Below are 27365 nucleotides of genomic sequence, written 5' to 3' on the forward strand. Positions count from 1 at the left end.
CCCTTAACCCTCTCTGCTCCAGGGGCGCTGTGACCCCAGCTTCCTGGCATGCTCAGGTATGCGAAGAAAATAATTTCACTGTGCTGTAATGTTCATGTGATCAATAACGACTCATCATTATCAGGATATAATTCAGTCACTTACCTAAAAGCATATTATAGAGTAACTGCTTAGTAATTACTATAAACAAAGGTTTTAAAAAAAAAAAAAGGAAGGTATGTAGTCGCACGTGAGAAATTTCAATCTTGATTAATGTATCTTAAAAGTTTTGCACTTTTGAACTGAGATATGAATAAAGACGGAATAGACATTGTTTATATAAATGATCTATAGACATAGAGAGAGAGAGTACTAAAGAGTATGTGTGGAAAGTTGAGTGCAAATGTTTGTACACCCTTAGGATTTAAAAAAATTTAAAATAAATAAATAAATAAATAACTCCCATAAACACTTGTCTTATGGCATATTATTTGGTATGGCATTTTTATGGCATCCAGAGCAACTTACATGTTTCTCATTTATACAACTCAAAATCAAAATTTGAGGGTTAAGGGCCTTGCTCAAGGGCCCAGCAGTGGCAGCTTGGCAGTGTTGGGATTTGAACTCACGACCTTCTGATCGTAGGCCAACGTCTTAACCACTGAGCCAATTGCATTGTTGTTATTATGAAAAAGGTCAGTATTTGCAAGATTGAGATATAGATAGATAGATAGATAGATAGATAGATACATATATATGGATCCACCTCGATTTGGATTGGTATCTTGTTGACCATACAATACACCCACATTTTATTTTTTAAATAAAAAACTGGAAAATTCCAGTTTCCTTTCTTCACTCTGATGCATCTTATTTCTCTTTATACTGAATAGAAACTCGACTGTATAGAGAGAGAGAGAGAGAGAGAGAGAGAGAGAGAGAGATGTAATATAGTAAGAGAGATGTTGATATGCGGTATGTCTATCATTCTCTGTCTGTCTCTCTCTCTCAATTGCTGTCTCCCTCTCCACCACTGGGTATTTTTTTCTCTCCTCCTGGTCCCTTCTCTTACTGTTGTGACAGTTGTGTCTGTGTGGCCATCCGTCAGCATGAGCCTCAGAGAGTCCGGCAGATCCACAATGGCGGGATGGAGGGATGGGAAGGGGTGATGGGGAGATGTGATAAGAGCAGTAGTGCTCACCTGAGTCCCCTGTCTGTCACCTCATGATGGAGATGAGACAGGGAGATGTTGCAGACCGTTAGATCCATCCTTGAGTGACTGGTTTACACCAGCTTAGAGTGAAAACCAGAGGCTGTTCTGTGACCTGTAATACATGACCCGACACACACACTCCTACCTACTCTTGTGTATCAGCACGTCCTGGACAACTTCACTTCTCACTGTGCTACTGAATCTATAAGAACAATCTCACACCGTCATGGCGGCAACCCACGCCCATCTCGCTTCAATTACGCGTCGATGGAGTCGATTTTGGACAGCTGACAACAGTGTGTGGTCATCATTTTAAAGAGGGAGCGCATTTGTAAAGGAAAAGCCAGATAGAACGAGATCAATAACTAATTTTCCTGGTGAAATGGGACTCTCTGTATCTCCACATGGATCTGTAGACCTTTCCCGGTTCAGCATTTGTTTTTATTAACGCCGGGTTCCTTATTGAGGAACGCATTATTCCCAGATAAAAAGAGATAACGTCGGAGGATTTAAAGACTTTACGCTCTTCACGGCTTGTCATCGGTTCCGTCAAGAACAAGCGCACGCATCTCCTTCAGGGAAAGTTATGAGCGGATTATATTTTCAATATTCTGCCGGATTTCCCGGATGATGGATGCATGGCTGTGCGCTGTAACCTGGCCCGCTCAAATTTAGCCCAAACACATCGAGCATGACTACTCAAATCCAATCACACACTAATCTCCAGGTTTCCATCATGTTTGGAGACGCAGAAAGGATCATCCTCTTCTCAGATTCATCCCACATATCTTTCATTTTGGCTGTGGTGGGATCTGAGACAGCTGTTGCCTTCAGTTAAGGCTGAAACCTGTTGCAGAGTCTTGGTAATCCGTTCAAGTGCTTATAAGAACACAGAGTGACAAGGGTACTATTACATTCTGCTGGACAAGGGCACTACGTTCTCCTTTACTTATTCGGCTGCTGGGTTTATCTAGAAAGACTTAGGCGTGAGTCAGTGTCCAGAAAAAAGCCCAAATACCCTCTCTCTCTCTCTCTCTCTCTCTCTCTCTCTCTCGCTCTCTCTCTCTCTCTCTGGCATTCTAAAGGGTTCTTCTTCAGTTTTTCCATGTGGTGGAAGTGTATATAACTCAACATAGGGGTTTTCTTTTCCACCCGAAAATGTTCCAGGTAGAACCCTGTTGATTTGGAAGATAACAATAGTACCTGAATATGAATTTCATCAATTTGAATTATACATGTATGTTTTTTCATTTGTTTTTAACGTGCTGGCGCAAATATGGCAGACAACTGGGACGCTATGATGTCTACTATTTCTTGAGAAATCCTGGATGATTGACCTTTGACCTAATTTACATCAAATCTGTATTTTTGAGTTCAATTTTGGGGGGATTTGTATGTCGGGTTCTGAAAAAAAGGTCCAATCTGAAATCTTAGGGTTCTGATATTTTTTTAGGTAGGAAATCTTTTTTTTTTTTTTTTTTTTTAAGCAAGTTCAAAGCAAAGGGAGAAAAATTAGAGATGGCACGACACCAACTTTTTCCGATACCGAAACCTTAAGCATCAGCCGAATGCTCAACCGAAACTCATCCGATTTGTAGCTTTAAAACTGAAGCACTTCAAAGTTACAATTTTTTTTTTAAATTTAAAGTATAAATATAATTTTTTTTTTTTAAAAAAATCTATCGTAACAAAATGGAAATAATCTCTTTATATGTAAACATTTTCATTTCCAAAAGTAAGTTTCTTTTCCAGTTCCAATCTTACAGGATGATATGTTTTCTCAGATATCCGATCAACCATTGTTTGCTCGTTTACGCCCAATCCCGATACTGGCTACCGGATTGGATTTATCTCCAACAAAACCGTACGTTTAATTCAGATATTAAAAATTCAGATTTAACTACTTTTGTTGACTTCTAAACTCAAACACAGGACCTTCAAAGTTAAGCGGTTGGCGACTCGGGAACTGATGAAAGTATACAAACAAATATTAAAGCAGGAGTAAGAAGAAGAACTGAAAAGGAAGTAGGAAATAAGTTGCATGTAGTATGTGCTACTTGGAATGTATCGGCTTGGCCACGCCTCTTTTTTTAACGACCGATCAGAGGCTTGGTTTCGTAGTGTGTTCAGCCGAGCAGTCGTTTCTCCACAATTGCACCAACATCGTTTCTGCATAAAGTCTGCTGAAGGCTTTACAGTACATTTACTTTGCAATTCCATGTTTTATACTTAACCGAGCACTTCATAAAATAGAAGTACTTAAGTACTGCATGAAATATTCATACAGCAAATACAGTAGATAACACATCATTCATAAATAAATCACCGCAGTTAAACCTGTAAAACAGTCCATTTGAGCGAGTGACGTTATATTTTTCATTAAAGCACAGACGGACATCCCGTTACTGCCAGGCATATCAGTGGGCGTTCGCCAAGAACTATCAGACAACTCTCAGGACTGTGTGTGTGAAGATAAATACGCCGGTGCTGTTTTGGCTGATATGTGTGTTAGAAGATGGCAGGTTCTGCTCCGGGCTGTATTCATTACCATACTCAACATAATCGATGTCAACCCGAACGCTCCAGACTTTCCGCTTTGATTCACCTGTGTTTCGTCATATTGGGATATTTCATTAAACTCGAATGAAACGACGTCTCCTTGCATTTCTAAAGCGTCGATTCGTTTGTATTTTTCTCCAGTGCCACCGCAGTTCTTGAACTACCCGTCCAACACGTACGCATACGAGAGCTCGGATATCGAGATGGAGTGTGCGGTGACGGGTAACCCTCAGCCCACCGTGCGCTGGATGAAGAACGGAGAGGCAGTCATCCCCAGCGACTACTTCCAGATCGTGGTGAGACAAATATATCGTTTATGTAAAACTTTTTTTGTTTCTTTTTTGCGAAAAATCTCATTGGCATACATTTCCACTGTTTGATTGATTAGCCGTGAAATGTTGAAAGCGGAAATTGTACAATACTATAACTCCAATTATATATATATATATATATATATATATATATATATACACATATATATATAGACTTGGTTTCTTGGTTTACTTCAGTGTTTCCAACTTCTAATCTACAATCCCATGGCTGTGATTACTCTTTATGTTCTCTATTTGAATTTCAGGATGGTGGGAACCTTCAGATTTTGGGCCTGGTGCGTTCAGATGAAGGATTCTACCAGTGTGTGGCAGAGAACGAGGCAGGCAACAACCTGGCAATGGCCCAACTTATACTCCTCGAGCTTGGTGAGAGACTGCGATTATTCTATTCGGTTGTCTTAGATGTTGCCCGAGAGCGCTGATCCAGGACCAGTTTATAATCCCCAAATTCTCCAGTTTGGCTTTATTAATAGATCGTAAACTGTTGCCAGATCAGCAGCTAGTGGCAGCTGTTAGCAGCACGCTGCTTAGTTGTTGTTACTGTCACTCCGCAGTGTGTCATTATCACCAGAATCCATCTGCTCTCTCTCTCTCACGCTCTCTCTTTCTCTCTCTCTCTCACACACACACACACACACACACACACACGTGCACGGACAGAGATACCCACGGGCTGCAGGAAGGTCAGGGAGCAGTCAGTGAAACAGGGTGGTGTGCAGGTGTTTAGTGGTTATGAGACAGATGTAGGGCGCAGTTTGAAGTGTGTGGATGTGAGTGCATATGTTTGTGTGTATATTTGTGCGGAAAAAATGTTAGCTGTGCAGAAGAGTGAATTCATCACTAGTGGAGATGTCTGTCTCCTCTTCTGAAATGATAAACCGTATGGCTTCATTTATGATCAATCATGCTTGAATAATACATTTAAAGCAGTCATTTGCTTACATTTCATTACTGAGACTAATAGAGGCCACACCTACTAATCTGTGACTGACTGACAAAGGCCACCCTTACTAATCTGTAACTGGGAGAGGCCACACCTCCTAACCTGTGACTGACTACTAGAGGCCACACCTCCTAACCTGTAACTGACTGGGAGAGGCTACACCTCGTTATCTGTGACATCTTACTAGAGGCCACACCTCCTAACCTGTTGCTGGCTGGGAGAGGCCACACCTCCTAACCTGTGACTGACTGCCTGAGACTACACCTCTTAACCTGTGACTGCCTGCCTGAGGCCACACCTCCTAACCTGTGACTGACTGCCTGAGACTACACCTCTTAACCTGTGACTGCCTGCCTGAGGCAACACCTCCTAACCTGTGACTGACTGCCTGAGGCCACACCTCCTAACCTGTGACTGACTGCCTGAGGCCACACCTTCTAACCTGTGACTCACTGCCTGAGGCCACACCTCCTAACCTGTGACTGACTGCCTGAGACTACACCTCCTAACCTGTGACTGACTGCCTGAGGCCACACCTCCTGACCTGAAACTGACTGGCAGAGGCCACGCCTCCTAACCCGTGACTTAATGGCAGAGGCCACACCTCCTTTACTGACAGGCACAAGAGTTATAGATGAAGGAAGCAAGCACAAGACGTTAAAACAGCATATATTTAATACATAATTTTAGTACTATCACAAATATTCCTGAAATGTCTGTGTGTGTGTGTGTGTGTGTGTGTGTGTGTGTATCTATGAGAGTGTGTTCATATGCCTGAGTCTGTCTCCATATATCAAAACACACCCACAGCAGATTACACGCTCCCTGTGTGATCTTGTTTGTTGATTCAGTTTCTCCGACCTCCTGCAGCACTCTGATGTGTCTCTCCACCACACTCCCTTCCCGAAGCTTAGCATCTGCACTTTCATGCCCTTCTCCGATGTTTGATCAGCTCCCCATGGTCGAATTGCTAAAGGAAGGATCAGTCGCTAACTGTCAGCTCCTCGGCTTCCGACGAGGTCCTTTCTACTAGCAGTCGCCCTGAGACCTCGGGGAAGAATCAGACGCTAAACGACAAGAAGAACTAGAAAAACTTTCTTTACCCTTTCCACACTTATATATTCCACACGTATATCTGTCTGCTCGAGGCATTTAAGTCTGTCGCATTAGCCGCTAACACGTAGCAGCTGACAAATTAGCTCAGGAATCCTCGAATGCTATTTCGGGCCGGGTTCTGGGTTCTAGAATATTTTCAGGAAATCGATAACGCTAAATAAAACTCAACAAGGTGTTATTGAGAATGAGGCTTTGTACGACTGAAGCGGTGGGGCGTTATCGATTTTGTTGCTGTTTGTTATCTAGCTGAGGCGAGTAGGGACAAGTTATCGTAATGCAGATCTTAATTCTGCGGGTGTGTATCGATATTTTCTGCCCAATTTGTGTGTGTGTGTGTGTGTGTGTGTGAGAGAGAGAGAGAGAGAGGGAGAGAAAGAGAGAGAGGGAGAGACACTGATGTTGGATTAGAGTTTAATGTTAGATAAGCCAGTGTGCTTATAGAGTCAGACATGAGGAGTAGTACAACTCTGAGGTTGGTTAACATAGTCATGTGTGTGTGTGTGTGTGTGTGTGTGTGTGTGTGTGTGGGTTTGTGTGTGTATCACAGTAGGTTAAGTGTGAAGTGTGTGCAAGGTTATATATTGATGAATCAGTAGCATAGGATCAATCCTACTATATAACACACTTCCGTGTGTGTGTGTGTGTGTGTGTGTGTGTGTTACATTGGATGTGTGTGCTCCATGTAGAAAATCAACAGGCCTTATTTTTGACATTTATTCGTCTACTTGTGTCTACCATTGGTGTAAGAAAAGTGGCTTTTAAACGTTAATAAATATGTATGAAATATTACATTTAATATAACGTTTTTCCAATGAAATATAAAAACAAGTATCCCAAATGTCCTCGAAGACGTACGGCCTGTAGGTAATTCATTTCCGGCAGACTCCAAAATCAGAATTCCATGACTGGAATCACGCGATTGAAACGTGTGTGTGTGTGTGTGTGTGTGTTTGCGTAAATCCTCAGCAGTGAATTTCCTCACCGCAGCACCGCAGCGCTCCTCCCGCCCCTTCCTCGTGGCTGAAAAATGAATTCTAACCACGCGTCAATCAGAATCACTCCTCAGCAAGCCGCTTAACACAAGCTGACCAGGATTTTTCATTAAATCCATTTTAGGAATAAATGAGAGCCAATTAGAGGTGCGTGGGGACGGCGCAGTGATGGCGCTAATCAGTCTCTGGGAACGAAAGGATTATACTGCGGATTTATTTTTATTTTTTTGTCCTTCTCACTTTTTAATCACAGCTCAGACGATGTGTTGCGGCTCCCCACGGTGACGTGCACAGATGGCAGCTGAGCACAGACGGGGTCGAAACCCACAGCCAGCGCCGGGCAACCGGGCGTAGCGTCGCCACAGCGTCGCCAAGGGACAGGCTCAGGGGTGGTGGCGGCAACAGATGCCATCGTCCAATCATTGGCTTCCTGGTGGGGGGGGGGGTCCTGGTTTAGGGGGTGGGGTGACGTGGGGTGGAGATGCCAGTCATCGCTCTGGCTTCCTCCCAGGGGGAGAAGTGAAATGACTACCACACACACACACACACACACACACACACGTCTGTTTCAAGAGCCGCTCTCCTGCTGTTTTCCAACAAAGGCACAATAGAGTTAAGGATCACAGCCTCTATTAAGTTGAATTGTAAACCTGATGGACGCATAAAGCTTTCAATGGGCTCCACGTTCAATGGGCTCTCACCGGCTCGAGTGTTAACTCAATCTCCGCCGTACTAATTACAATACACAGGAGAGGGAAAAACACGGCAGGAAAATATCCCCGAGCTCCGTAGTCAAAATATAATACAAACCGGAAGACAAGAGATGACGAGTGTAACGGCAGCACGTGGCACGTCGTTTAGAGATGACCTCGGCATGCTGAAAAAAATGACACATACTATAAAAAACTAACGCGAACTAGAGAAAACGTTTATTTCTTTGTATAAGCGACAAAAATGGGAAAGTCTGGCTCTCTGGTGGGGCTTGCTAGTGAGTAATCTGGATGCGTTCCCGGTTTTTACTACTAATCAAGCGAAATGGGTTTGAGGTCCAGCACTAAAACTGAGAACCATTGATACAACGGGACTTGGGGTGGAGGGGGGAGTCACTGGCGCCGGTGGATAATTTAATAAATATCAAGCGATAAATAATTGCAAAAAACTTTTTCGCTACTACTGAAACTGGAAAAATTGAACTCTGAATGATTAGCTAGCTAGAAACGTCAAAATGGTTATAGATTCGGAAGAATTTGACTTTGAATGCTAAGAAAATGGCCTCAAATCCATTGCTGGGCTGCTAAATCAGTTGAAATATGATCCTTTATTTAATTTCTTTTAATGCGATAGGATGATAGTTTGGGATTTGAACTTATAACCTTCCAGTTATTCTGAGAGATTTTTTTTTTTAAACTGCAGTTGTTATTTAAACAAAGAAAGAAAGAAAAAAAACGTGTAATCGATGAAGCGGTAGTTTTCCGAGAGGTGATTTTGAATTATTTAGTATTTTTGGGTGGAGTCTCAAGCGTCAGCGCTTTGTAACAGACAGAGGTGAAGCATGAACTTCCATTTTTGGAAGGAGGGAGGAGGCGTTTGGAGGAGTTGTGGGAGGAGTCGTGGGAGGAGTTTGCACTTTGCGTTTCTTTGGAACATGACAAACTGCGTTGTTTTTTTTCTTCTTCTTTCAAACATCTGACTATAATGTATAATTCCACAGCACCGAATGCAACTATAAACGGATAAAAGTGTCGTCATTTGCCGTGGTGTTTAAACATTTCGTCAGAATGTACTGTTATAGGAGTATATATATTCTTCCTTACTTATCATCATATCAATACATACATATACATATACATATACAGAACTGCATAAAGTGTCAGATTGGAAGCTGAGAACTTTTCCACCTCAGTTTGGGACTAAAGACGTTGGACGTAGGTTGGATTTTGAAGTCTGCACAGCTACAGTACATGTAAAAATCTCCAAAGAACCAAATAAGAAAATCTCCAGGGGAACAAAATCTCTCAACAGAAACCAATGTTTTTTTTCTTGGTTAAACAGAAACCCTGTCACGATCAGTACGATCCTAATTTGAGTATTGATACGGCTCATTTCCCAGCAATAAACCAGAGACAGGCACAATTACATCTTTCTTTACCGTTTATTAAATATTGTTTAATATTCTCTATAATATTTGCCGGCGTCTAGATGTAATTAATAAAATACCGATTCATTTAAACAGCTCGCGGTCTGCTCACAGTCCGGAGCTGAGGATGAGTGAGGAATGATTGCAGTGCAGTTAACCAGTCAATTTTTTCCTTTTTTCCCCATTTTTTTTACATTTTTATTTATTTTTCTGGAGCTCATTATGCCCAAACAAGCTCATTACAGATACATATTTCTTCACTGCTCAGTATTATCAAAGCTATTTATTACGAAGCTGTAATAAACAGTAGTCTGTATCATCAAAATGTAAATCTAAAATCGTTTCCTTAATTCACCAATTGAGGCAATTTGAGGAAAGTAGTCTAAAAAGACAACGCAATCGTCGGACCCTAAAGGTGAAATTTAATTTTTCTTTGACAAACTATTCCTTTAATCTTTAAGTCCTGTGGAAACCCGCAGGAAAGATCTAATCTAATCTAATCTTATACACCTACACAATCCTGGCACTTTTTTTTTTTTGTACACACGGCTGCCCACACACCCATTCACACACCTTCTTTTCATCGTCAAGTGCAATCATCTGTGAATATAAATACGTCTATTTTTCTAGTGCTTTCAAGCACAGCGAAGTCCTGCTCTTAACTCAAAACCTGACCTGTTATTATTCAGAATGTTCCTCTGCTTTTGACTGATTTTCTTGCTGTAGGCCGTCCGGGTTGTGTTTTTTTTCCCCTTAGTGTTTGGACACCATGCCTGTTTTGTAACCAGGCATGATGGACGTTTAATATAAATTATAAAACACGTATGCAGATTTGTAGATTATGTTTTAGTTTTGAAAGTGTTATGTAAATTTGTTGGACGTTCGGTGTGTGACGTTTCGAAAAAAATATGGCCATTTTGAGAAAATCGTTTAAAAAAAATTTAAAAGGAAAGAAATCAAATATTCTTACGCTTGCAGAGCTATCGTAGCACCCGTTAAATTGTAATAGACCTGAAAATGATCCAATTTCCCCTTTGGAATCATTATAACACCAGCTCTTAATAGGACAAAATAGTAATAACAGTTGGCCTAATACTGAGCCCTGTGGTACACCATAAAGAAAATCATGTTCTTGTAGTTTCCTAAAAATGTACAACGGTTCATTTCATTTCTTTTTAAATTATGAAATCATGAAATTTCATAGCTTTTTTTTATTACCTTTGCTATAGTGTTACAGTATGAATTGGCTGAAGTGTGGTTTGGCACTGAGGCAGACGCTCTCTCACATCAGTAATCCACATCTGTTGCTGGTTTGCTGGAAGTGAGCAGAATGGGTTTAATGTCATTATGGGCTGGTGGTCAGTCAGGAGCGATACACAAGCTGTTCAGACCGCTGTCTCGCTGCTCACAGTGCACAGCTCCTGGCAATCCAGCTTCCAGTGTCATAGAAGTCTATAGAAAGGCTGTGTTGATACCATAACCCTGTGTGTACCTCACTGTATATAGTGTGATATTTATTGTACTGTATAGCGCCGGACTGAGGAGGATGAGCTGCATCAGAGGAACAGGGTTTACAGCCGTCGTGCAGGAATCCACTCCTGATTTTTCATCCAGCAGCAATGTAGAAAGACAGAGAGGCTGCTGGGGCTATAAAACACATTACTGAGAGAGAGAGAGAGAGAGAGAGAGAGAGAGAGAGAGAGAGATTTGAAATTTGCTTTGTAATAGTCATATTTGGGGTCTCAGTTTAATTTAAAAAAAATTATACATCTCCATCTTCTTATGCATTTTTTTTGTAATAACGATATTTTTCATATAAGGTTTACAGATTATAGAAATAAGATAAAATATGATTAAATAAGATTTCTATCAATAATTTGCAGAAGTATTAACTAATTCTAACTAATTGAAGCTATAAATTCTGTGAGGTATTTACGTTATGTTATGTTAAGTATTACAATAATAATGAATATTTATTTAGTTGGTTTGTTCTTTGTTTTTATTATTATTATTATTATTATTATTATTATTTAAATTATTACATTTATTCATTTAGCAGACGCTTTTATCCAAAGTGACTTACAAATGAGAAAAATACAAGCAAATTGTTATTATTATTAAGTATTAGTTTTGTTTGCTAGCATACTGATCACATTTTTAATGCCAGCTAATGTGCGATTAATAATCGCTTTCCTCTTGTGATTATTAGGCGTTTCTAGTTCATAATGAACAAAAAAAGAAAAGAAAAAAGAAATACAGAATCTTAGAGGAACATTAAACAGATGAGTCCTCTTTCAGTGATGATTGTAAGAAAAATCCTTCTAAACTATTCAAAAAAAAAAAAAAAACTCTTGGGGAAGCTTTTTTTTTCTAAGAATGTAGCTAAACCCACCAAACATTTCCCACAATTCTACCACTCCCCATAATTCCCCTTGTTTTTTTCTATCTTTTCTTTCTTTCTTCCTCCCACCATGTCCTCATCTCCTACAAGTTTCCTTCACTGGTCAGGTTTACATGCTCTAATCCCATCATTGAAGGCAGCAGCCTGTGATTTGGTCATTATTACCAGTTTAATATGTGCAGCTGGTGATGGACAGTTTGATTAGTAACCGCTTTTTAGCACCTTTTTTAGCACATGTCAGACAGGATTTGGGAGGGTTAGATAGGATACATGACGGGATGCTTAAAATTGTGTGTGTGTGTGTGTGTGTGTGTGTGTGTGTGTAGAGCTCCTAAGCTGTCCCTGGCACTCCCTAGACTCATGCTCTGGTGATTTATGCCTGGCTGGCCACGGAAAAAGCTCCACAATTCACCAATCAGAGGAAGTCATTCATCAAGAGACATGCAGGCTATATATCCATCAGTAGTGTATGTGTGTGTGTGTGTGTGTGTGTGTGTGTGTGTGTGTGTGTGTGTGTGTGTGTGTTGCACTCTTCCTCCCCCTACTGACAGTAGCAGTATCCCCTATTAGCTACTTTCTCTAATTCGCTTCTAACTATTAGCACTGATTTCTGTGGTGAATTTACTATTCACCAAAAAAAAAAAAAAGAATGATGTTTTGTCTTTTCGGTTTAGAAATTTCTGGAAGATTTTTCATTTGTTCACTCTGTTTTCAGCAAGGACAATCTAATGTACAAATCAGAATACAAGCAAAGTATTATCTTATCAGACACAATAAGCACTCCATACGACGGTTTGCTAATCAGCGTAGCTTAAACTAGCTGGAGTCAGTGAAGCGCTCGTATACGTAGAAATACGTACGGAATAAAGTATGTGTAAATGTGTACAACTCGGTGATGATGTCGGACCTGTGATTTGACTGAAAGCAGAAAACATGGATGAGTTATTTTACGCGTTTTACGTTTTTGTTATGTCGAGATCACGAGAAAATTAAGTCGAGAGCACGAGCAAACAACAAAGAAAAAAAATGAATAACGCATGGCTGCTTAGTGCTTCCGTTTTTATGTAATATTTCTCGCTCTAAAATGACTACGAATAAAAAATACTATTATTAAGCTTATGTATAGATGTTTTCGACTCGTTTCAAGCTTGCTTTATTGCTTTGTTTTATTAGCAGATCATTTTCCTTATTTCACGCAATGATTCACGAGACCAACAGTACATTTATTTATTAACCACAGCTGAGCCTTGCATCGCCAGCTTGCTAATTAATTTGCCTAATTATATAACACTCACTGATATACAAGCGTCAAGTCCTGCTAAACTGCCAGCTGCCTGGAGACTCCATTATGCATATTTATGACCACTCTCAGAAGTCAGAAGAAGCCACTATAATGATCTCTCTTTATTTATTTATTTATTTATTTATTTATTTATTTATTTATTTATTTATTGTCTTTTCACTAAAGCAGTGACCTCTTGAAGCATTTACATTGACTGAATATTTTGTTTCCTTGAACCCCGTTTGAATGCAGCATGATTCATTCATTAGGCAGATTTTAGCTAGCACATACCCATCAAGCCATTTATACAGACAGCGTAAAGGTATAACGACAATGAAAACCAGCTAGAATTATTGTGAATATCAACATTTACCTCAGATATGTCGGGAAATGACTGAGAAAAGACACCGTACGACTTAAATGACACCGTATTCGTGTAGTTAGCTTTAAATGCTAACCATTTAACATAACTCTGCGCTACCAGAAAATGTTGCCTTGTGAATACCACTTGTGGAAAAACCAACAAGACTGGATCATTTATATGGAATCTTATTCTAAAACATGGCGAACACATGACCGCTGGAACGTAGCAGCTTAGCATGATTTAGCAGCAACTTGCATGCAGATAAACAGCTAAGTAGTTTGTCTTTCTTATGTTTTCGTAGCAAATAGTAGCCTAATACATGTTATTATTATTTTAGCTTCATTAAAGGTCAATGATCTCTCTCTCTTTCTCTGTGTGTGTTAGGATCTCTCTCTCTCTCTCTCTCTCTCTCTCTCTCTCTCTCTCTGTGCTAGTGCAAAGCTTTAACCATGCAGCCACCACTTTTAGCACTAGCGACATCAGCTAGGTGGTCCTGATTTATTATTATTTTTGCACAATACTTAATTATTCACGGCATATAGTAAGATCATGAGTTAGTAGGTGACTGGATTTTGCCAACCATATCCTCCCATTCTCAAGTCTGATGTAATTAAAACGTGTGATTCCTGATTTTTTTTTTTTGCTGCCTCCTATTTCCAGATTTCTCTCTTCGTCTCTTTCAGTTCCCTCTCCGCCCCTCGTTTAATGAATGTCCTCCACCGTATTTTCACATTAATGCAGCTTATCGTTTCTCGAGGAACAAAAGCGCTTTATGTCTGGGCCCATCCTCTCTGCTCATACTATTTTCTCCCCCACTCTCCCTCTCTCTCTCTCTCTCTCTCTTTCTCTGAGTATTTTGTGAACTGTCAGATCACAGCTGATAAGAGCGGCGCTGTCTCCTGAGGGAAATGGATGGAATTTCTTTAGGAATGCAAATGGCTCCGTCATGATTGACAGGAGAAAATCGTCTAGTGTTGCTCCAGCCAAAGCCTTGTGTTGTCTTTCTCTGTTCATACCTTCAGACCTACCTGTATCCATTTGCAGCATACAGTCGTTCTCGCTTTCTTTCTTGTTTGAAGTATAAACAGATCCCTGCATCCCTTCTGTAATTGCACGTGAATTATTGATTAACGGCTTCCCTTGACAGATTTATGAACAAAAGAGATCTCCTCTCGCGTGTTCTCCCACTCCATCCTCGCCATCTGACCCTCTCGACAGAATTCTCTTAGCGGGATTTTTCAGAGTGGGAATTTTAGGCTGTTCTTTTGTGTGTAAAGGTCTGATTTGCACATTTATTGCTAATCTATTCATTCAGTGTTTTCATTACAAGCACGCCGCTACTCTAGATTCTTGCTTTCCAAAAGAAACGTTAACACCGTACCAGGCTGAAATGCGGCGCTCCGGTTATTCACACCTGAGACGCTACCGATATAAAACGTTTGTTATTCTGTCCCACACCAAAGTCAGGTTTTCAGTACGCCACGTAGGTCGCGTTGCGCTCGAGTCTGAGGCACAACACCATTCTTGATACTCATAATGCAAGCTAACGATCTGTGCAGTATGCCACCAAAAATGTGCCAGCTGCACATGATTAATGTTTAATTAATCACCTTAACACCCCCCCCGCCCCCCCCGCCCCTCCCCTTCCCAGCAACCAATCTGGCGTCACATGGTCGCTTGGACAAACTGAGCATTTAGCCAAATGGCTGAGGGTCTGCTTAGTTTGCTGTTAAATATAAACTGTTCATCATATCATGGTGAGGATGGCAAATTAAACCAATGCCTCATTGCTTTCCCAATTGACTTATTGGGTTAATTACTCTCTGCTACCCAATCCTCATCATTATTTCCCCAAAGCTGCTGTACAACATTTAGATGTATGGCTCTGGCTGGAAAAAAAAAAAAAAAACAAACCTGGAAGCCTTTCGGTGTGCTAACTGCTTCAGAGGGGTTCAAATCACAGGGGTTACAATATCAGTCGATGCACAATAAAAACGTTTTTTCAATCAGCGAGGCTGTCAGTTAAATAAGGAATAAAACACGATGAGGCGTGCCGTCATTGACAGAATGATGGGATCAGGTGGTCTTTATTCGCCTAACATGTGGTCTGTTCTACCATATTATCGAACTTGTCTTTACCAAGTGTTCTCAGTGTGCACACACCAATTTTCATTTGACCTTGTCCAGACTGTTTCAATTATTACTACTGCCATCCAGTCATCTCAGTCATACTCTGCATTAGAAAAAGACACCTAGAATCGACACACCGGCACAAAGAAATCTCCCAAAGCACATCATACTTGTCCAAATACCCGTCAGCCAAACCCATCTATTTTATTTGTTAGAGCACCAAAGCATCAGTTTGACCTCTTATTTCAAACTTGGTACATTCCCCCTGCTGCCACCTGTGATCACTTCATCGAGAGTAGATGAAAATCTCCTACCTTCACCCTTATCGCCATCCTGCTGACATTTTGGATTCTTTGGTGCCTGTCAGGATCTTCAGATAGACGCAGGGCCATTTAAACCGATCTAGGACTGTCTTCTTTGAAAAGGCCAAACCCCAGACATTAGAAAGCAAAACCTGTCATAGGGAAGGGCAGGAAGATGCGGGGGGGGGGGGGTATTAATTCACCTGCTTGGATGTTTGAATCTGGGTCAGCTGGCAGTCCCAAGAGGAGAAAAATCTGACAAACGGCAAAACCAAAGCGTGCACGTCTGGTTTTGTGAGAGCTGTTTGGCACATCAGGGCCAATTGGTGGAGTGTTGAAAAGCCAATGTTCAATAAAAATAAATAAATAAAAAACACAAAGCTTTGGAGATACTTTTGGGGTGGAGTGGTGCTTAAATCCCTAAGAGTGGCCCTTGGACTCAAGCATGCCGATAACCAAAAAAAAATTCTTTCAAACATACATTTTCAGACAGCTCTACCCAAAGGTCCTTTAAAGATGGAGCTCTAAAAACGCTTCCGTTCACAGAGTAGTCCCGTGGCCCACTGCACTTAGAGATTCGGTAAAGATTTTGAAATTCCTAAGAGACGTTTTTGTTTCTTTTTGTACTTTTCAGAGTTTGCTTTTCAAAGTCTTGTTCAGAAAGTCCCGTTCCATTGGATAGGTTGTGTAAAACAACCAAATGGGGAACACACTCTTGTGTACAACCAATACTCTGCTGTTTCTTTGTGCTACAGTTACTCAGATGGTTATTGTGCCTCTGTGAATCTATGTGTGGTTGTTATGAGCTGACGTTCATATCGATGTCTGTCAACATGGCCAAAAGTTTGTGGACACCTGACCATCGCACCCATATGTGCTTGTTGAACATCCCGTTCCAGGTTTAGTCCCCTCTTTGCTGTTATGATAAGCTTCACTCTTCTGGGAAGGCTTTCCACTAGATTTTGGAGCGTGGATGTGGGGATTTGTGTTCATTCAGCCACAAGAGCATTAGTGAGGTTAGGCACGATGTTGGGCGAGAAAGTCTGGAAGTGCAGTCAGCGTTCCAGTTATTCCACTCCAACCTTGTCAAACCGTGTCTTCATGGAGCTTACTTTGTGCACATGGGCATTGTCATGCTGGAACTGGTTTGGGCCTCTTAGTTCCAGTGAAGGGAAATTGTAATGCTACGGCATACAAAGACATTCTATACAGTTTGGGGAAGAACCACATATGGCTGTGATGGCCCACAATCCTTTGGCCAGATAGTGTATACATAGCATAAGAAATGCACTCTGGAGTCTGGCCTTTTATTATAGTAGGGAGAATGGACAGAAGAAGTGAGATCTTGGATGTTATCAATAAAAATGCTTGTTTACACTGTACCTGATCATTTGTGCCAACACTGACTTGCTTAGCCACAGGTTTTGCCATTTTCTGTCAAGAATCCATTGTCACTTCTGTCTTCTGTTCATTTGAATATTCACCTTGAGAAACCGCTTTATCCTGGTCGGGGTTGCAGTGGATCTGGAACCTGTCCCAGGAACATTGGGTATGAGGTGGGAATACATGTTTTTGGGAGGTTGGAACCTCGACTTGTGCTTTTCTTTGTCTGGGTTGGTTGTTGTTTGAGTCTCGTTTCAACTCCGACTCTATTCTCTATGTACTGTATGTACACCTGTCCCCGGTTAACCAAATCATCACTTGTTTGACGCACACCACCACAGACTCAGACATTGAGCTTTTGGAAAGGTTCTCATCGTCTCCAGACCTGTTCCAGTTACACTTACCCATAAATCTCTTCTCTTTGTTCCTACACAGAGACATTTGCATGCATCTTTGCAAAAGTATACAGGAAATCCTGTATATATACAGAAGCTATTGATTTTGGTACACCATGAATTGATAGGGACCAACTGGAGGCTACATTCTGCCACTGTAGATGACTCCATGCCTGGAGATTGCTTAGTGTGGTACCGCTTGAAGTACCATGGAAATGGTTTTGGACCTCAGTTCCACATGGGCATTCTCGCTGTGGTTGCTGGGGTGCAGGTCTCAGACTTCATATAAAAACCATCATGAACTTTCCTTTACTTTCACACTCTCCGTCGTTACCCAGATGAGGACGGGTTCCCTTCCGAGTCTGGTTCCTCTCAAGGTTCCTTCCTCATGTCATCTTAGGGAGTTTTTCCTCGCCACCGTCGCCACCGGCCCACTCAGTACGGATAAATTCACACACTTAAAATCCTTATCCAGTGTTTATAGGTTTCTGTAAAGCTGCTTTGATGTCCATATGTCCATTGTTAAAAGCGCTATACGAATCGAATCGAATTGAACAGTAATCGTATTCAGAAACACATTTCTACTTCATTTATCTTCATAAGAAACCTATGTCAGAAGCAGTCTTCATGAAAGACCTGTTTAGCAATTTGATTCAATTGTAAATCTTGACACTAGCTCAAAATCGAACAGCGGTGTAAAAACCTATTTGGGACGCAGTATTGTAGTCTCCTTTTGTGACCCATTTCCCTGCTTTAAAAGCGACTCTGCGCAATTCCGAACTCCCATTTCCACCAAATTGAAAAGGAAAACTGGGGGAGCCTCTTTGTGGCTTTATTTTCTCCCTCCCTCGTACGCTTTCTCTCTCTATCAGACCAAAAGATAGGACTCTTACCAGAGGTGTGACGACAGTATTATTCCAGTGAGTGTCTTTGTGTGTTCAGTTTGGATAATAGGCCTGGAAGAAAAGAAAAAAACAAAAAAAAAAAAACACCATGGCTTTTCATTAATGAGAGCTCTCATTGTAGCGCTGCAGGTAACAGCACTAACCTGCTCTCCTGCCGCTGCTCACTCAGCCGTAGTGTTTCGAAATGCCAGGGCTAGCATACTAGCACACTAGTTACATGCCCCACCCCCTGCTGCTAGGCTAAGTGGGCGCACACATTAGCACAGATCCGAATGACCCGCTTGCTCCAGCTTGTGCTGTATCAGGCATCTGTATCACTCTTTCTCAGCTAAGCTAATGGCCATGTGCCGCTAATTAGCAAGGGCTCTTAAAGCTAAATGTCACCGGAATCAACTGTTAATTGATCCGCAATGTGAGGTGGAGGCTATTCGGCATTCTGCAAACGAATAATGTCACAAGCAATTTACCTTGCACCGGGACTTAAATGAAGATTACGATTCTGCAAGTGTTGCTAATTTATTTATTTTTTATTCTTCCATAACAGCTCTCTTTCTGCTTTTCATCTAAATGGATATGTAACCGCGCCTAATGCCGCCAGAGCAGAAGCACCGTGAGCTGAATTATTCATCAGTTGCTGATGTTTGTGTGAAACACCGAGCAAGCCGAGCGTCTGAGCGCTAACGGCGCGAGGTAGCGGCCTGCCGTGATGGAGGAACACAGCCAGAGCCGAGATGTTTGCGTGTTTTGTGTCTTATGCCATTATATGTCTGTGATAAATGTGATAAATGAATCATTGCATTTTGACATCTGCTACTCAACCACATTTTGCTCTAATGAAATATCTGGCACAGTGCAGCGAGAGAGAGCGAGAGAGAGCGAGAGAGAGAGACTATAAAAAGAAGTCATAGAACATGTTGTTGTTGCTGGCTCGACTCTTGTTTATGACTCAAAGCCTTTTTTTTTTTTTTTTTTTTTTACTATTTACACCTTATAGTGCTTTTATAATTAATTTGGAGTTAATAATCATAATTACGATTAAATGACAATGAAAATGACAAAATCCCAGGATTCTTAGAAGAGAGATTTTTATTATTTTTTTGAAAATTGAAAAAGAAGAAAATTGATTGGTTGAAATAATTGACGGAAATGCATTTTGGTCAGTACTTGTGAGCTACTTGTACTTGTACTTGTAAGTCAATGTGAGCTAAACATCTGATCATACACCGTGACTAAACATGACACCATAACAATAGACTGGTATATTTATCATAGTTACCTGACCTTGATTTAGGGTCACTGGAACAATCTGAAGGCCCCTTTAGTGTGCCCTTTCGTTTTTAATGAGATTAAATTCTTTGGGGAAGAAATGGTTCTTCAAGGCTTCTTTGGATAGTTACGGATTCTGAATGGATTTTACTTGGAACTTTTTTCTGTCTTGTAAGATTTTATATAAAACCCTATGTTATAACTTTCTATGTTGAACCTTTAATGGTTTCCCACACAGAGATAAACCTTTAAGGCTCTGGTGTACTTCGTTTTTCGACACGTACGCTAGCGTATGCATAGGCTTGCTCCACTTCCTGTGCAGTCTCGTAACGCAGTGACATTTCAGAGACTAGCGAGATTCCCCACGATGCACTATTAAAGAGAGCTGACCTAGCGCTGTGCAACGCTAAACCAGGCTTAGCCTTCAGCAGCGGGATCTGTCGAGGCCAGTCCGTTATTGACACCTTGACTAATTTGTTTCTTCATCCATCGATGCTGCCCCCAGCACCTACAACCAAAGCTGCCCCCCCCCCTCCCCGCCTCGAGCGGAGATATAGTACAGCCCTACATCCACAGGTCACATGGTAGAACCAGAGCTGGACGCGACGTGCAAATAAAGCCGAAGGGGTGGGAGTTGGGCAGGGGCGGGGTTTGGAGGCCGACTGTTGTTCATGCTTGAGCGTGCTTTTCTATTTTCTCCTTGGCTGCCGAGAAAAGGATGAGTGACAGGTGGAGGAGCACGAGAAATCTCTTCAGGTATTAAAAATGGCAGGTTTGTTTCTTTGGCAGTTTCCTCTGTGGTCTGCTCCGCCACGTCAACACGTTCACATGATAAAAAAAATGATCACGTGTACTCCGAAACCTGTGCTTCTGAAAATTTAGTCGAGAAGCCAAAAAATATTTTGGTGATGGCTTGGCGGTTAAGGCTCTGGGTTGCTGATCAGAAGGTCGGGGGTTCAAGCCCCAGCACTGCCAAGCTGCCACTGTTGGGCCCTTGAGCAAGGCCCTTAACCCTCTCTGCTCCAGGGGGCGCTGTATCATCTCTGACCCCAACTTCCTGCGAAGAAAAGAATTTCACTGTGCAATAAAGACTCATCATTATATGAATGAATGAAATGACTGAAAGAAAGAATGAAAAAAGAAAGCAAGATATCTGGTAACCGATCTATTTATTCATAGATAATACATTCTGACGCCCTTTTATCCATGTTTATAGATACCGCTGTGTCATACAGTATCAGAAACCACACAATGCGACACATGCACAGGGCTAAACTGCTAAACTAGCTAAACATCGTAGCTAAAAATGCTAAATAAGCTCCCATTAATTAGCGTCGTAACTCCAGTGCAAAACTAAAGCGTACCAAACATGTTCTGCTTGCTACATTTCGGTTGAGGAGAAAGCCGTGTACTCTCGTTCATACCCGTGCAGACGTGGTTCTCATGTCCGTCTGATTCTCCGTCCTCTCTGACGGCTCGTCCCCTCGTCATCCGGGAGTTTGAATGGGCCTGGAGTCAGGAACTTGGTCTGTTGCCGTGGCAACACACACCTCAGTGGCTTTCCTTTTCATAGGAAAGTTCTTCTCGGTTCCCTACGGGGTGGAAGTGTGGGAGGGAGGGCTACTCCTCGTCCACGTCATTCTTCTTCTCTGAGCACGTCGCCATATCTCTCACTCATGGTCCATTTTATTCTCTCTCTCTCCCTCTCTCTCTCACTCACTGTCAGTCTCCAGAGCTTTACACTTCTTCACCGCTGTGTTGCTTTCACACAAATGGATAAATCGAGATTAACTCTGACGTTCTTGTATGTTCAGGCTTGCCATCGAAACCACAAACTGAATAACGTTCGCTCAGACGAATAAAGCTTCATGTCATCACTTGTTACAGCGGATTTGGAGGTTTATCTGTTTCACGGCGTAACAGCAAGCCGGGTATTTGCTGAAACGGGTGTCATGGTGTAATTGACCACGTCCACTTGGTTATTGTTGCTGTGCAGGTCAAGCGTTTGATGAATGAAGGCTGGTGAGGCTACCAGGAGACGAAATTGATCAGAAAGAGCATTGGGTAAAAGTTGACAGGAAGGCCAGCGTGCGTTAGAAGGATATATAGACCAGTCTAACGTACTTCAACAAAACCGCGGAGACACGGTGTAAGGAGCTTTGGATAAAAGCGCTATATAAGTTCAGACCGTTTTTAAAGAACGGTCTGTCCATCCAGAGTAGAAGCTGGTTTTCAGAGTTAGCAGAGTCTGCCCTTGCTCTCCTTAAACTTGAAAATAAGGCCAGCCATACTGAAAAGTCTTTCACATGCAGATGAGACAGATGACGGTGTGTTCGGCTTGAAGGACAGCTCACAAACTGCTGGGAATGACTGTAGCGAGTCTTTATCGGTGACAGAACTCACCAAATACCCACCCAGTTGTCTGCAGCCTTCAGTACAGAAAAGAAGTCCTCTTCGTCTGAGGAGGTCAGGTTCGCGATCTGCTGAAAAGGCTCTGCTGAATGCAGCCTAATACAGTCTAGACGTCTGGATTAAATATCTTATCAATGATTCTACACATGTTCCAGCTAAATTAGATATAACTGTAATAATCTGTCACAGGGAGCTTTTTCAGGGTTTGTAAAGAGTGCGTTTTGTTTCGCTTAATTTCATGACGTGCTCATCGGCCGCCCATGATGGCTAGAATTTCGGCGGCGGGATAGCAGCAGCATCTCAGTCCCTGCAGGATTAACGCAAAAAATCCAGGATATTCGGAGGAGCTTTGGATTTTTCAAAAATTGCTGCAGATTTGGGCCGAGATGTGTCTTGTGACGCCATGACACAAGGTCACAGCCAAACTCAGCCTGTTTGATTCACATGCCTCAATGCGAATCCTGACTCCCGTTCGTATTGTTTGGCGTCCACCAGAGCGCCGCAGAACTTGGAGGATGTCTTCAGTCGATCAGGTTTGCTCATCAGAATGTGGAGAAAGGGACGCAACCAGCCCATCTAGACATTTGCTTCTGACTGTATGTCAATGGCTTTAACGACTGGGGACATGGTGGTTGCATACTCAATCAGGTCGACAGATGTTGAGCCGAAGATGTTATTTCAGTTTAATCTAGCAGTTTAATATCGTCTTATGGTTACAATCATGTAATCACATGCTATCAAACAGCCGTAAGGCGTCCTTACAGTTGGAACTTTTCAACACAGAGCGTAGCATCCTGATTGCCAGCTCGGCGTTTTCTTTGATTATGCAATTACATTGGTCTTCACCCCCTTGCTTTGCTAGCTAGCAAACGGTAATTCACTCCATCTCACGTGAACATATATTTTATGTCCACCAATCTCTTTTCTTGTCAATAATGTAATAGTAAAGCAAAACAACCCCAAAAAAAATACAACAACAACAGATCAGACAGTGGCAGGTCTGTTACAGCATTACACTACCTCATGTTTTGACATGCATCCGATTTTTCCGCCTGATACACAAGCCGACTCTGTTTACGTTAATACCTCGCCAAAATCAACACTCAAGTGTGTTTGACTGGAAATGCGCACTACCATCGAGGAGCGAGCGCTCTTCCGAAATGAGCCGGCACATAAAAAGCATTCACTTGCATGGGTGCGTCTTAAAAAACAAATTCCACACCGTTATTACGAGTGGCTCCGTCACACAGCGTAGACATTATATCCTGTATGGATCACCTTCTAACGCTGATCAATTGACGTCGCAACAAATTAAAATACTCAGTAAAGTAAAAAATGTTGGGGGGGGGGGGGGAAAGCTACTTAAGGACGTACAGTAAGGAAGTATTTGTTTTTCTACATTTATTTTTTCTACAGCAGCATGTTATATTTCTTACTTACGTAGTTTCACTTATAATACAGCTCATATAACCAATTAAAAAGTCCTTCAGATTTAAACCTGAGTTCGTGCTGAAAAAAAGTGCTGTTTTTTTTTTGTTTGTTTTTTTTTTAATGTATATTAAAGGAATATGAAAATCAAGCTAGAACTCTAGGGCTAAAGTATTTAAGTTAGAAGGTGTGAAGAGAAAAGTAGCTCTTTAAAAGGTCATGTTTAATAAAACTCGCTGTAAATAATTCGCACCATTTCCTGAAAAACGGGCGAATGTGTGAAGGCATTATAATATATATATATATATATATATATATATATATATATATATATATATATATATATATATAACGGAGAGCTTCTTAAATGCCAAGAGCTCATGTTTTCTTCATGATAACACATTTACCTTAGAATAATTTTTTTGGAAAGATTGATCTGCTTTATTCTGGAGCTTCTCCTGCGGTGAAGCTTTCATTCCCATGCGGTGTCAGACGCGGTTTGCGTGAAGGCTGCAGGTGAAAGGTAGAAGTGTGTGAATGAATATATCAAGGGACCATTCACCACCTGTTCCCTTTCAAAGGGAACTCAACGATGCGTGAGCTTCACGCTGTGGGAAGCGCCCTCGCACATGACCGGCATCTGAAGCTTGCGTAACATCGTGCCTGTTTATAGAGTACGCCGGCCGTGATCAGGTGATGAGGCAATTAAGTGCATATATATATATATATACAGTATACAGGTTATGTTTAGAGTTCTTCGCTAAACAATGATTTGTGATTGAAGAGCCAAGACAATAAAGTAGGGCTTGTTGATATAGATATATATATTAGATCATATGAGATTATGTAAAGTATTGTTTTTATAGATATTTTATGATTATTAGCAAATTTCTGTAAATATTTAAGAATTTCAATTTCGTAATAGTCTTTTTTCAAATGGAAGCTAATCGTTTGCTACGTTCACGAGTTTATTCTTGGTGATGAAAGGACAAAAAATAAACAAAAAAATCGAGACAAATGGAGGAAATGAAATTTTGTGCAGTGTATGAAGAATGATCTCCGTGCAGTCGATGGAGTCTGCGCACCGATACAGCCTTTTCACATGAACCTGGCCTCGTGGAATACGTTATACTTTGTCATACACTTTATCTCTCATATGCAGTTCTTTGCAGAGGTTCTGTATGAAATGGAAGAAAGGATAAGGCTGCTTTGCAGTCATAAAAGAGCATTCAGCACTGGCATGCCTCACTAAAGCTTTCCATCACCTCTGGCTGCCGTTCTCTGGCTCGCCGTGGTCTCGGCTTTTTCCTCACCAGATTAACCTCACGCTCCGTCTGGCAAACGATTGTTATTGTGTAAATTAGATAACACCGCCCTCTAACTTCCTCTCCAACTAACGCAGAATCAGAAATGAGACGGAGGAAGAAGGAGTGTCGATGGAGAGATTACAGCAGAGGAGGAGTAATCTCTGAAGCGTGCCCTTTTTTTTTGTTGTTGTACTGCGGAGATTGACAGAATGTCTCGATATTAAAGAATGCTCAAATATAAAATCAGTGCCAGGAAGGATTTGCATACTGATCCTAATCGCCTACTTTCATATCTACATTCAAGCCATGTACTCGGAGAAAACCCGACCCATCCTGAGAGATAACCTTGGAAATCCATAAGGATAAAGGGTTCCTGAAGGGTTCCTTAAATGGTAGACTTTTTTCCTTTTAAAGGAGATCAACGGTGAGCTTTTGAATCGGCCGAAGAAAATTTTTTCTAAGAGAGGAAGTCTTAACAGTCCAATTTCTACATTCCAGATTGACACCCCTAAAGAATACACACCGATCAGCCATAACATTCAAACCACTGACGGGTGACGTGAATAACTGTGATTATTTCATTACAGTGGGTCGATGGGTGGGATATATTTATTAGGCAGCAAGTGAATGGTCGGTTCTTGAAGTTGATGTGCTGGACGCAGGAAAAATGGGCAAGCGTGAGGATCTGATCGACTTTGACATGAGCCAAATTGTGATGGCTAGACGACTGGGTCAGAGCATCTCCAGGTCTTATTGGGTGTTCCCCAGGGGTCAGTACCTACCAAAAGTAGTCCGAGGAAGGACAACCGGTGATCAGGTGACAGGGTCATGGGCGCCCAAGGCTCAGTGATGCAAGTGAGGAGCGAAGTCTAGCCAGTCTGGTCCGATACAACAGAAGAGCTCCTGCAGCACAATTTGCTGAAAAAGTTAACGCTGGCTCTGATAGAAAGGTGTCAGGACACACAGTGCATCACATCACAGCTCGCTGCGCACGAGGCTGCGTAGCCACCGACCGGTCAGAGTGCCCATGCTGACCCCTGTCTACCCCCGAAAGTATCTACAATGGGCATCAGAACTGGACCAATGGTAGAAGGTGGCCTGGTCTGATGAATCACGTATTCCTTTACATCATATGGACGGCTTAAATCATCTTGTCTTAATTGAACATGAAATCTTATTTGTCTTAATTTATGGATTTGTTTCATATCCCTTTCCTTCAAATCATTGAATTTAAGTGATCCGAATATAAAATCCCAGTACCTCATCGCCAGTTACGCATGTATGATTTGAAGTCGATCGTTTGAGGTTCACACTAGTGAGTCTCCTTAGACATAAATTTACACAAACTCAGAAGTGAAAGTACAAAGGATTTACGAAGAAATTTGTTCGTATCCAGTTTGATAAATGAGACCCGGATGTTTCTCGTCCACACCCTAAGCACCGTCCTCGCTTCGGAATTCACACCGAGCAGTTCCCTCATTTATGCATCGCCCCAAGTACTCTCATTCTGCATCGCTTCCAGCGTAGAACCCGGTATCGCTCCCATGTCTACAGTGTTCTTTATTTACGCTCGAAGCGTCACTCTTCGTTCTGCATTTGTCCTGAGCATTGCTCTCATTACGCATTGCTGTTAGCGTTGCGCCGGCGTTATGTGACTTCTGAGCGTTTGTGAATTCTGAGACTGTGATTGAGCTCCAAGCAGTCTTCTATCTGTCTTCTTGATATCTAGTGGCATGGGACACACCTGGCTCTGAAATAGAAAACGGAACAGCGTCAGAGTCTAGATACCGCCCCGTTCCTCCAACGTGTCCTCCTAGATTGATCTGCCATCTCCGCTAATGACCATCCTCCACGCTCCCCTCAACGTCTCTGCTCTTTTCTCCCATTAAAAATGTATTTATCTCAGGAGCGCCGGGCGGGCATGATGAAGCTCGTCCCTGCGGCCACGCCGCCTGAGACACAGAGACGGAAAGAAAAACATTTCTCCCCACAGATGTCCATTTCATCCTGCACCGTCCAGATGTATTGATCAAAGGACTGCACACGGCTTTTCCACGTCCCGACTGCGACACATCACAAATTGATCTGGTCTATGAAAGAATGCTTTTTTTTTTGTCTTCTGCCCGGTCTAAAAAGACTAATGCCGGTAGTGGGAGGAGAGAAAATTGAAAAGAGAATAGATGCACCTTGAGATAAGAGTCCGGAGGCGCTTTTATTTTGCCCCCACATTCTGACGTCCGAACAATGGAGAAAGCAAGCACCGGAGATAGCATTGAAAGTAAAAAAAAAAACAATATGTGGGTGTGTGCCGGGGTTTTTGTCTATTGTAAGGCATATAGAATGTGTGCTTTCCATCTTGCATAGCATAACAGTATGTTGTGCCTAAAAATAAGCTCCGAGAAAAACTCTTGTGTCTCCGCGACGTAAAGAATAAACGATTTAAAGGGGAAAAAAATAAATAATCCATCCTGAATGAATGGCATATTAATCTTTATAATTGCTCTGTGATCTTCAGTGGT

At 41.8% G+C, this 27365-nt stretch overlaps 1 protein-coding gene across 1 annotated transcript in view; it reads left to right on the plus strand.

The window, feature by feature from the left end:
* The window catches only part of dcc (DCC netrin 1 receptor), a 154132-nt gene that overhangs the window by 47561 nt on the left and 79206 nt on the right, over positions 1 to 27365 (plus strand). The window contains exons 6-7 of the mRNA XM_053617624.1: positions 3893 to 4047; positions 4329 to 4449. Of these exons, the coding sequence (XP_053473599.1) occupies positions 3893 to 4047; positions 4329 to 4449 (276 nt within the window). The remainder of the gene's footprint in view (positions 1 to 3892; positions 4048 to 4328; positions 4450 to 27365) is intronic.

This window comes from Ictalurus furcatus, chromosome 28 (genome assembly GCF_023375685.1).
Source record: "Ictalurus furcatus strain D&B chromosome 28, Billie_1.0, whole genome shotgun sequence".
Lineage (NCBI taxonomy): Eukaryota > Metazoa > Chordata > Actinopteri > Siluriformes > Ictaluridae > Ictalurus > Ictalurus furcatus.